General features: G+C 42.7%; 1 protein-coding gene across 1 annotated transcript; it reads left to right on the top strand.

The window, feature by feature from the left end:
- The first annotated feature begins 4,510 nt into the window (after window positions 1–4,510).
- RAB5IF (RAB5 interacting factor) lies at window positions 4,511–9,690 on the top strand. Its single transcript, XM_053393974.1, has 4 exons — window positions 4,511–4,675; window positions 5,868–5,971; window positions 7,514–7,643; window positions 8,012–9,690. Exons 1-4 carry the CDS (start codon window positions 4,544–4,546, stop codon window positions 8,051–8,053), a joined length of 408 nt encoding a protein of 135 aa, XP_053249949.1. The 5' UTR covers window positions 4,511–4,543; the 3' UTR covers window positions 8,054–9,690.
- The last annotated feature ends 2,319 nt before the right edge of the window (window positions 9,691–12,009 follow it).

Genomic DNA, 12,009 nt, shown 5'->3' with positions numbered 1-12,009 from the left:
AGGGCACTTTGTCCAGGCAGCAATTCTGTAACACTTTATCTGGGAGCAAATCCCACTGAACTCAGTGGGCTTTACTTCTGCATGGACACGCAGAGGAATGCACTGCAAGTAATAGGCCTGTCATGCTGTAGTGAGCAAGTTTGATGAAATACTATGCAAAGTGTTTTGGAAACAACAACTTCAAATCATTACATTTCCATAAAACCCAGACAGAACGCCTTTGCACTGAAATATTATCATTTCTACACATGTATGTCACGCTTTGTCAAATTGCCTTGAAATATGTTCAAAGCTGAAAGGCAAGACTTACAATTATTTATTTTTTACAACAAATAAATGGTAATTGCTTCCTAACCATTTCCTCAGGAATATATATTTGCAGGACTTCAAAATTCATTGTAACGGTGTGAGATCATAATTATAGTTTTAACATTTATAGAACTGTCTACAGCAGAGCTGGGCAAATATTGATTGGGATCTCCTGGCAGATTGCTAGATGATTTGTTGTAGATTGATGAAGGGTTCTGAATAGCAATTGTTTACAATAGCAGCAATAAGAAGATTTCGTGTTTTAGAATATCTGATTTACAGTAACTCGGATGTAGACTTGTATGTCCATTTACTGGTCAGTGTATGCCTCTTGTGGTAGATAACTGACTTTGCCCCCAAACCAGCTTTTCCAATCTGTCTCCACCCACTGCCAATATTTTGCACCCAGTTTGTTTTGTGAATCTCAGGGTTCCAGTAAAAAGCAAAACAGATCCCCCAAGCCTGAAGTCTGCTCACACTTGCTTTGGAATATCCCCATCACCACTTCACATACATTATCTACTCAATCTTCGCACCAACTCTGCACAGTAGGTTGGCATTATTAGCTTCCTATTACAGAGAGGGAGCTGAGTCGGACAGGCTTGCACCACTTACAGTGCAATTGTATGCACTTATATGGAGACGTAAGCCTCACTTAGTTCAGTGGGACTTACTCCCAGCTAAACGTGTATAGGATTGCAGCCTTAGGGAGTTTATGACTAATCAAATTTTAGGGATTTTAGCTTTACCACTCACCCACTTAACTAGGGCTGCAGCACTTAGGTTGCATATTAGCCTGGAGAAAGCCCCACTGCATATGAGTGAGTTTTACTTTTGGACAAGCACACAGGCTAGACAATTTATTAGTAAGTTACTTGACTGGGGGAAATAATTGATCTATTTATTTATTTAAAGAGCTGGTATATGTACTGCTTAAATACAATAGTCTCTAAGTGGTTTACAAGAATACAATGCAAAAAGTAAAAACCCAGTTATTATTTACTCCTGGATGAATGGGATTAGGATTGCAGTCTAATATTTATGTACTTGGGTCGCAGTCCCACTACACTAGTCCTGCTCTCTGAACCAGTGTGGCACAGTGGTTAGATTGTCAAGCTAAGACCTTGGGGACCAGAGTTGAAATCCCTGCTCATCCATGAAGTTCACTGGATGGCCTTGGGCCAATTTCCATGTCTCAACCTAACCCCTACCTCACAGGTTGTTGTGAGGGTAAAATGGAGAGGCGGGAAGAGCTCCTTGAGCTCCTTGGAAGAAAGGTGGGATTGTTGTTGTTGTTGTTTAGTTGTTTAGTCGTGTCCGACTCTTCGTGACCCCATGGACCAGAGCATGCCAGGCACTCTTGTCTTCCACTGCCTCCCGTAGTTTGGTCAAACTCATGCTGGTAGCTTCGAGAACACTGTCCAACCACCTCATCCTCTGTCATCCCCTTCTCCTTGTGCCCTCCATCTTTCCCAACATCAGGGTCTTTTCCAGGGAGTCTTCTCTTCTCATGAGGTGGCCAAAGTATTGGAGTCTCAGCTTCAGGATCTGTCCTTCCAGTGAGCACTCAGGGCTGATTTCCTTAAGAATGGATATGTTTGATCTTCTTGCAGTCCATGGGACTCTCAAGAGTCTCCTCCAGCACCATAATTCAAAAGCATCAGTTCTTCGGCGATCAGCCTTCTTTATGGTCCAGCTCTCACTTCCATACATCACTACTGGGAAAACCATAGCTTTAACTATATGGACCTTTGTAATAATAATAATTCAATTTCTGAATTAAGCCAGCAAAGCATTTTGCAATCAGAACTATGTTCTTGGCCATTATCCTAAACATATTCATGAAACACGCTTCAGTTTGCACTGGTAATGATATGTAGGAAACTCGCAATACTGGGCACAAAGTCAATAAATACCATGACCTGAAAGCACAATAAAGAGCTACATACTTCCAGAGGTATGTTCTGGAGGCTCCTGCCAAGTTGCCAGTAAGATAGACAGGTACTCTCTCCTCTTTGGTTCTGACTCTTCACCAATTTGTGGCCCAGAAGGGGTTGTTTTTTGAATTTAAGTAAGCCCACTGGAAGGTTTGGCTTTGATGCTTTGCAGCTATGGTTATGTGTTTAATAGTTTTTGTTATACTGCAGTGCAGTTTTAGGAGCCACATTCCCACTGTAAGAGCAATGAGTTAAGCAAATACAGTGGTACCTCGGGTTACATACGCTTCAGGTTACATACGCTTCAGGTTACAGACTCCGCTAACCCAGAAATATTACCTCGGGTTAAGAACTTTGCTTCAGAATGAGAACAGAAATTGTGCTCCGGCAGCAGGAGGCCCCATTAGCTAAAGTGGTGCTTCAGGTTAAGAACAGTTTCAGCTTAAAAACAGACCTCCAGAACGAATTAAGTACTTAACCCGAGGTACCACTGTAGTGTAAATTCCCAAGTGCCTTTTATCTTTCATGGCTATATTTGTGATCCTATGGGAAAGAAGATCACAGGTTAAGGCAGAATCATAATAGGCTGTTGTGAAAGCTGTGGAAGACAATAACTTTCTGCCACCTTGCGGCCAATGAACATAGTATTAGGATCCTATTCGAAAGCAATCTGGCATCTTGAGCCAGAAAGGGAAATCCACCCAAGTGAGAAGGCAGCCAACTTACTGCACATGGTAGTATAGATGCAAACACATATATGCACGGAGGCCCCGCTGAATTGGCTGGTTTCACCTTTCGATGCACAAGGCATATGCATTTACCTTGTCTACTTATGTATAACTAGGGCTGGAGTAGGGCTTCCCTTTCCCAGAGGGCCATTTCACTTGTTACATGAGCAATATTACATGACCATTTCACATATCACGTGGGTTGAGTGTACACTCAAAAAGATCCTGTAGCCTTTCTGCAACAAGTGTACCTATATGATAACATTGTTTCAAAACACCTGTTTGTGTCACTTTCAGCCTTGATAATTTGGGGTGTCTTCTTTAAAATTGTTAAAGAATCAAATGTGTATGAAGAGAACTGCTCAGCCTTTGTAACTCCTTTTTTATATAAAAAAATTGAAACAGAATACTGTACTGGAGACTTGGCACAATCCCATGTATATTTTGATGCTGGGGAAGACGTAGATGTTTAATCCTGTGACAGTGTTATAGTGCTTTTATGATGTTTTGGCTTTTAACTTATTTTAGTTTTTTGTATTTATATTTTATTTTTGGTAGGGGTTTTTTGTTTTTTGTAAAATGGGATTTCTTGAGCAGACAAGCATAGGATTGTTCTACGTATTAAGTTACTATTTTGCAAACATTTCATACTTCAGACCCAGTTCCAGTTGCCTTCTCTCATCCTACCTGAGCCCAGTGTGTATTACGAAACATAATACATTTGTGGTATAAAAAAGCTGCAGGATTTTAGTACGAAGTTAGGGGAGATGCACTGATGGGGAAACAAAGCTGTGTGGGCTCTTTGCACCTATGGATGCCCTATGGCATCAGCAGTGCAAGTCATCATGAATGCACAGTTTTTATTTATTTAATTTTTAAAAAGATGTCTGAAGCTTGGAAGAATATGTTCAAGGCCATTCAAACGGGTTCTGGTTGTCAGGGCGACCTATAAGGCAAGGTGAGGCAACGCCTCAGGCAAAAGGATGCACAGGGGTGGCAGATCCTGATGTAGATCTTCACTCTTCCTTTCTTCCCTGGCAGGGAGGAGAGCACCATTTTGTGGTTCACCTCTGGTGCCAAAATGTCCTGGGTTAGCCCTGGTGGTTGGGAAAGAATTAATAAAAGCACATTGTAACTAACACACACACAGACACAGACACAGTCTTTTATATATAGGTAGCCTTGCTCCGCCCCTTTTGCCAGTGTTACTCCACTCAGTTATTCCTGCACTGCAGCGGGTCGGACTAGATGACCCTCAGGGGTCCCCTTTCCAACCGTGCGACTCAGCAGCCACGTGCTCCTCCCTCCTCCAGTCTGCGCTGCCTCCGCCGGCGGAGCCCAGAAGGAGCCGCGATATGGCCTATCTCAATCGCCGTAGCAAGCTCCGGCCACGTGACCGGAGCCGCGTGGGCCCGAGCGGGACAACGCAATTGGTTGGGCTCCGGTCCGGCGCTCACGTGGACGCGCGGGGTGCCTTCGGTGCTGCGAGAGAGCGCCGAGTGTTGCGGGGGGAGGGCGGCCCGGCGGGGAGGGAGGGAGGGAGGCAGGCGGCGGCGGCGGCAGAGGACGATGAGCGGCGGCCGGCGGAAGGAGGAGCCGACGTCGCACCCGCAGCAGCACCTGGTGGCCAACGGCGGCGGCGCCTTGAAGGGCTCGCTGTGGGGCAAAGCGCTGCGGAGCGACTCCGCCTGGGAGGACAAGGTGAGGCCTAGGCCGGGCCGCGCTGCCTCGGCGACGGGGAGCCCCCTGGCCTGGAGGGGCTGTGTTGGCCGGAGCCTCGGCTGCGGCGGCGACTCGAGGGGCACCTGCGGCCTCCCGGGGTCGTAGTGGGACCTTCTCTGCTTCCTTCCCGACGGGACTCCCGAGGTCCGCCCACCGGAGTCCAGTGCGAAGGGGGAAGGATCCTGACTCCCGTCCTGAGTCCTTACGCCCCCAAACCCACGGCTGGTTACTCCTCCCATCACCACCACCTGTCATTTCAGAAATACAATTTATCCACTACTAGAATATATATATTTTCAAGTGGCTTTCCTTGTAAATATCACTACCAGGCGGCTTATAATAAACACAGCGTGCAGAATAGTAAAAGCGGGGGGAGCCAAAGGCACCTCTCTCCCTAGTTCTAACACTTGACTGTCAGGGCTCAAAGTCCGTGGTGGTTAAACAATTGGGCGTTGGAAATCCTTTCCTGTCAAATTTCAGATTGCTCTTACGTTATTTTGTTGACCACCCCCCTCCTCCCCGCCTGCTGGAGGCAGGCTGTGGAACTGGAAATACTTGATCTGGATTCTGGCTCTGCTGTTGCCTTGTAGGAATTCCTCTGACAAACTACCTCGTAGTCAGTGAGCTTTGACAGTATAGCACGCCTGGGAGCAAAACCCACTGAATTCTGTGGGATGGTCTTTTAAATAAATAGGGTTGGGCAACACATATGAAAGTGTTTTAAATTTGACAGTGAGTAGCACCAGTGGTGTTAAATTTTTATCATCCCAAAACACTACCGTTTTTCCTCCAAAAGTAGGGTGCCTGGTAGGGTCCTTTGGCTTTGGTTCTTCTGTTGTCTCCTGATGCCTGTTGAGTGGCTTATCTTCCTTTTATAAAAATATCATAGAACAGAACCAAGTACAAAATGCACATTGGCTGGTAGCGTTTGAAATTTACAGTGTTGGTCTTAGTGATTCAGTTCAGGATCCTACTACTTCATGTTAGAATATTTCCTTAATACATTAGAAGAAACTTAAGACTTATCCTTTATTAAGTACAGTTATTTATTATCTCCATCTCATCTAGCCCAAAATGTATCTTCAGAGCTTCTTTTTGTCCAAAGGGGCATTTTGTAAGATACATGAATTACAGAGCCATATGAACTTTGATTTTTGTCTCTTCTCCACAGGATGAATTTCTAGATGTGATTTACTGGTTCCGGCAGATCATTGCTGTTATTTTGGGAGTGATCTGGGGCATTGTTCCATTGAAAGGATTTGTGGGCATAGCAATGTAAGTTTTTGTTTCTTCTTGTTTTTGTTGTTATATATTGGAAAAGTTGTCAAAAGAAATTGGAAACAGCTGAAATGACAAGATGGATAATTCTAAACCCTAGATCTGAAATTCATTTCCTATATACATTGCATTATAAATCGTTGTGAATTGGCAACTCCCAGATTGTGAGATTTTTTTGCAGTGTATTTTGTGGGAAAATAGAGAATAATGTCTTTCTTTCACTGGATAGGGGGGGGGGGAGTTGGACACACATACCCAGAAATGTCTAGAGGAAAACAAGTGGGGGCTTTTTATATGTAGTGCTTTATGCAGTCAACGTACAGTAACACTAGCAACTCAGAGACCTACATATATTTGGCATCTCTCTGTCTCAAGAGACAATGGAATATATCTCTGGGGTAAGTCAAACCACCAGAGAATCACGGTGGCTGCTGTGGCTGCAGAAACCAGTAACCTGCATCCTGCATTGTTTTTGCTGCCTTAGCAGCACCAAAATGACCATTCCAGGGCACAAGCCTGGGTAGGGTGTATGGAGGTTCTGGGCTGCCCAAATGGCAAGACCTCCCTCTTGGCTTCACTGTGGTCCAGAGGAAAGCAGAGCAATACATTTGGCGCCAGCTGAGCTGCTGGAAGAAGGTGTACAAGATGCTATTGAACTGTCTTAGGGACTCCACACTGAATTTCTGTACGGTTTAGCCCTTAGCCTTTACTTCTCCCAAAGATGTCCAAAGGCAGGTAGACCTTAATATAGTTGCCTTGATATTTGAAATGCTTCAGTTCTGTACATGAATAGCGCCTAAAAATGTTTTTGTCTGTGAAGTTGATTGGTAAGAATGTGCTGTATCATCTTAGCTGTGACAAAGGAATATAAAGTTAGTAAACAAAATACCATTTAAAGTTCTTGAACATGTCTTAGTCATCCATTTTTGTAAACTCTGAGGTCTTTTTTGGAGTGCAGGGAGGGAGGTTGGTGATTTCAGACTAGTGCTTTCTGTGGCCTTGCTTGCAAATTCATAACCACATTTAACTTCAGGGCATTAGGGTAGGAAATGCCAGGGAGAAAGAAATTCAGTGTGGGGAAATTCAGTTGCTTCATCAGCTTAGCTTAACTTGAATGCCATTGTGGTGTAATTATTGGCATACTGATCTTAAAGAACCCAAGATTTAAATCTCTGCTCAGTCATGAAGTTCATATGAGGTGACTTTGAAAAGGACCTAGAAATTTCACCTGGCAAGATTGTTGACTATTTGGAACATCTGACTTGATTTTTGTACTGACTTCTGGTTTGTTTCTGAGCTCAGTTCAGAATTGCCAATTATTTCCTTTATGCGAGTTAGGATATTTTGCTTGTTGGGTATGCCTGCTTTCTCAGATCATCAGGATGAGCCCCTGTTGTTTGTGCTCTTCAGCATCTTCCATTAATTTCAATGTATCTTGCACGAGAAAACATCCTGGTGGAGTGTGGCTGACACATCTGATGTCTTTACATTGTGCAAGTTGAAAGTGATGTTTCCAATATGCTTCTTTCTCCCTTCCAGATTCTGCCTGATAAATGCTGGTGTCCTGTACCTCTATTTTAGTAGCTTCCAGCAGATAGATGAAGAAGAGTATGGTGGAACTTGGGAACTAACGAAAGAAGGGTTCATGACATCTTTTGCATTGTTTTTGGTAATCTATACTCCTTATTTGTTGACTGTTGGCCCTGAGCACATATTGTAAAACAAGTGACAGATCACCACCTAAGAAGCATAAATATATTATAAATATATAAATATATATTTATACTGTTTGTTCCCTCATTCTGATTCCTTCCCATCTAGTTAGATGGGAAGGAATCAGAGTGAGGGAAAAACAGTATAAATTATTTAAGAATGCAAGAATTTAAAAGGGTAATGCACAGATTATAGTACAGAGCTAATTGTAAAGCTTTTTATGACCTGTTGTTTCAGTCTTATTCAAAAAGAGGAAAGCGAAATACTGAATCCAAACATCAGGTTCTTTGCTGCTGATGTCATCTTGTTTGTACTTCCTTTCAGGTTGTCTGGATAATCTTCTACACTGCCATCCATTATGATTGATGAAGTCGGCCAAATCAGTTGTATTCATAAGTTGAAGAATACTTTAAGAAGCAGCCTCTGATGAACTGGGGGGAGGTAAAATAAGCCCATTTTTATACCCGTGGTCCAAGGAGATGGGACAAGCCAAATGGCTTCTAAGAAGAGAAATTGAGCCTGTCTGATTATTTAAAGAAATGTTGCTTTTGCAGAACTTTTTAAAAAGCCATCACAATGTTTTGCAAACAATACAAGACTGTTCGACCTTTCAACCTTCTCTGTGATTTTGCCTGGTACAGTGACGGCAAACTTCTGTATTCTAAAAGGGTGACCTTATTAATTAATTTGTGTCCATTATCTTGCCCTCTCTGAATGAGATCGAATCAGTTTGTGACTTGTCTTCCGTTCGCTAGACGTATGTTTTTAAAACCATAAACATCATGAGGCATTTGGTTGGAGGCGAACTCTACAGAAATGATTACAAGAGCATAGAGTTTAATGGTTGTCCTCGGCTTGTTTTAAGAAAATTAAAGATCTGATTTGATAATTGATTGTATTAAGTATTAATGTCTTTAACTGGTTCATTCAGGGTTACTTAAATTTTGGTTGCTTAACAGTGTTATAACCAGAATCTTCAGATTATTTCCTAAAACTTTGTCATTAATTACTTATGGAGCAAGTGCTGGATTTACCTGGCTTAATTACTGAACTTTCACAAACAGTAACCATGGTTTAGGAACACAATAATGGTTCAGTTAACAAATTAATTCAGTTCTCAGAGCCTACCTCAGAGTTCAGTGGTCTAAATGCACAAAACAATTAAGACATATTTCAGAACTCAGTTACTTCAGGATCTTTCTAGGATTTTGAAGTTGAATCACAACACGCGGAATAATTAAAGCAGCTAAAGTCCTGTACACAAAATTAACACTTTCAGGGTGGGAGTGGATTGATCTACAATATGAATTTTGATGTTTCTGATTATTAAATAAAGACATTAAATATAACCATGTTGGTGGCTGTACATTAGTTTAGGTCACTTACGATTTTTAACTGTAGATCTTTTCTAAAATATGCATTACAGTCTCCATGGATATGTTTAGGAAGTAGTCTCTTCTAGGACCAGACCTGTCTGTTCTCATCATAATCTCAGATGAATGGGCAGAGAGAAGAGCTTTGCACTAAGACTGCCTTATGGTAACAACCTGACTTGAGTCTTAACACACTGTGGATTAATTCCTAGTTCTTCTTAGTCTTCTGTTAAGCCCTCATTTTTGCATTTTTGACTTAGCAAGGTCACTTTCAATGTACTTTCCTTAAACTTCTATTTTCTTCTTCGTTGGTTAGTTGTTAGAATTCTGCCAAAAGAAATGAAAGCCTGAAGTACTGTATGTGCTGAGAGCCATGGCAGGTGCTGCTCTTGCAGGCTTCGTTGCCAACTAACAGCCTCTGCTTATCTGGTTTGTGGATTTAATCTCTCATTCGCCTCATCAATCAGAAGGAGTCACTTTTTCTCCTCAGAATTTTCATCTCTGCTGGGTTTAAAATTCCATTTCTTAATCAGCATCTGATTTTGTTTACTTACACTTTCAGTCATCTACCAAATACAGTACATCATTTTATACATGAAAGCTCTCTAATAAATGTCACATGATTAAGAAGCTGGTATGTTGCTTTTTCATTTGTACTGGCATGCTCTTATTTCAGACAATGGCTTAAATATTGAGGGCTGACTTCTCCCTTAACACTTGCTTACTGGATTAAAAAGGATGACTAGTATTACTAGCCTATGTGATCTTAAAAATTGGTTCTCATCACGTAGTGAATGAAGTTCTCCTGTTTTCTTTGAAGTAATCTGTTGTTGTGCTATGAGTGTTTGGTCTTTTGCAGTGTGATTTCTCATGCCTGACTCCCACAATACATTGATTTTGCATAAACATTTTGCATTGGATGCATACTGCCTGTGGCAGGCGCTCTCAGTACAGGTGTGATGCTGGGTTTGGAAGCATCCAGGTGATTTACAAATAGCGCTGCCCCTCTTGGCAAGCTACTTCTAAAACAGAGGTGGGGGATTTGTGGCCCTCTCTAATATTGGAGTATAACTGCAATCATCCCTGATCGTTGTCTGTGCTGGCTGGAGATGGTAGGACTTTGAGTCCAACATTATCTGGATGGCCACAGGTTCCTCATCTCTGCCCAAATGAAAACTTGGGGAGTTTCAGAAGCAGCCTTCAAGGCAACAAAAAGCAAAACTTCCATTTGCATATGTGAGCCTTTGTATCTACCCAAAGTCGCTCACTAGAGTATCTTGGTTTTGTGTTATAATTTACAGATCATGAGGGGATAATCATTACTCTTGCTTTTTGTTATGCATTCTGTGTAATTCCATTGACTTTATTTCATACTGGTTGGGCACTGAGGTTTCACAGTCAGGAAACAATAACTTGTTACTGGAAAATCGTTCTTCCGTTGCCCTCAGAAATGTGGTGCCACAGTTTCATCTGTGCTTCAGTCTACTGAAATGGAATGACCAGCTCCAGCCCAGACTTTTGAAGACATCTATCTATGATAGGTGCAGAGTCAGCTTGATGTGGATTTTACTCATTGGTGTGCTAAGAACACGATCCTTGATGCTGTGCCTGATTATTATTTTTCCAAATCAATGCCTGTTAATACAAATATGAACAGGAGACCAAACCAGCAACCGTTTCTAAAGTGTTTGAGACCAAGAACACTGAAGATAACACTTAATGGTTTAGCATTTTATCCAAATTCATCCATGCTTTGTTTTAACTAGGATTTGTTGATCAAGTTAGGATAGGCGCACCTGGTGGTATGCTTCATCTGATATTGGTTTGCCCTCCCTGCACATACTTTGCTAATACCCTAAACATCTTTGTAGCCATCCAGGACTTTCACAGCCACACTTTGTGACCAGTTTGCTTTCCATTGGGCGGTTCCAGAAGCATAACAGGGAACACACAGCTTCTGTCTGAACACACACCCTGAGCCAAGCACAGTATCAAAACATTAGTCCACCTGTCATACACCCCCCCACAGAAGCTTGTTGCCATTATTAAGCCTTTTCTTCCAACCCTCTGAATATCTTGCTGCAAACTTCAGACTGCAATCTTGTCAGCTGTTAATGAAATTTGTTCAGAATACAGTGGTACCTCGGGTTACACACACTTCAGGTTACATACGCTTCAGGTTACAGACTCCGCTAACCCAGAAATAGTACCTCGGGTTAAGAACTTTGCTTCAGGATGAGAACAGAAATCGTGCTCCGGCGGCGCAGCGGCAGCCGGAGGCTCTATTAGCTAAAGTGGTGCTTCAGGTTAAGAACAGTTTCAGGGGGGCCACTAGGGGGCGCATCGGAAGATGGCTGACAATAACATCTCTCCGACCCACACGAGGTAATTTGGAGGCTATGATGGGAGTAATTAGCCTCCCTAACCCCCCCAGGATGGTGGGGGGGACTGCCCTTGCCTGCTGTGCCCTATACCACCCCCGAAATTGTGGGGATGGGGGCACTAGGCACAAAGCCCTCCTGTGGGATTTCAGCACTCCTGGACGCCGTCCCTGATTCGCGCCACTAGCTGCAAGAACTTCAAAAGAAACAATTTGGATGAAGGAATGCACATATTTCAAGGAAGGAGGGGGAGTAAAGACTGCTAACAGAAGAGATCTCTGATAAAACAAGACAAGAATAAAACATGAGAAGATACGCCAAGACACGGTATGGCAAATGACTGATGGGGGAGGGAAAAAAACCTTTCCTTTCTTTCCTTATGTGATTAAACAAGAATCCCATCCCCTCACGAGTCAGAAATGTCGTTTTAAGGACTTAAGCTGTGGATTTAAGGCTGTGTGGAGATAAACTTTCGAACCAAAGCATGTTTTAAGAAGAGCGTGGAATGTATAAGAGCTTTGGAATGACGCAGTTAAAAATGCTGTCGCCATATTGGGAAGTTCTGTCG

The sequence above is a fragment of the Podarcis raffonei genome, chromosome 6 (genome assembly GCF_027172205.1).
Source record: "Podarcis raffonei isolate rPodRaf1 chromosome 6, rPodRaf1.pri, whole genome shotgun sequence".
In the NCBI taxonomy this organism is placed as follows: Eukaryota; Metazoa; Chordata; class Lepidosauria; order Squamata; family Lacertidae; genus Podarcis; species Podarcis raffonei.
This window is presented reverse-complemented; position numbering and strand designations above follow the sequence as displayed.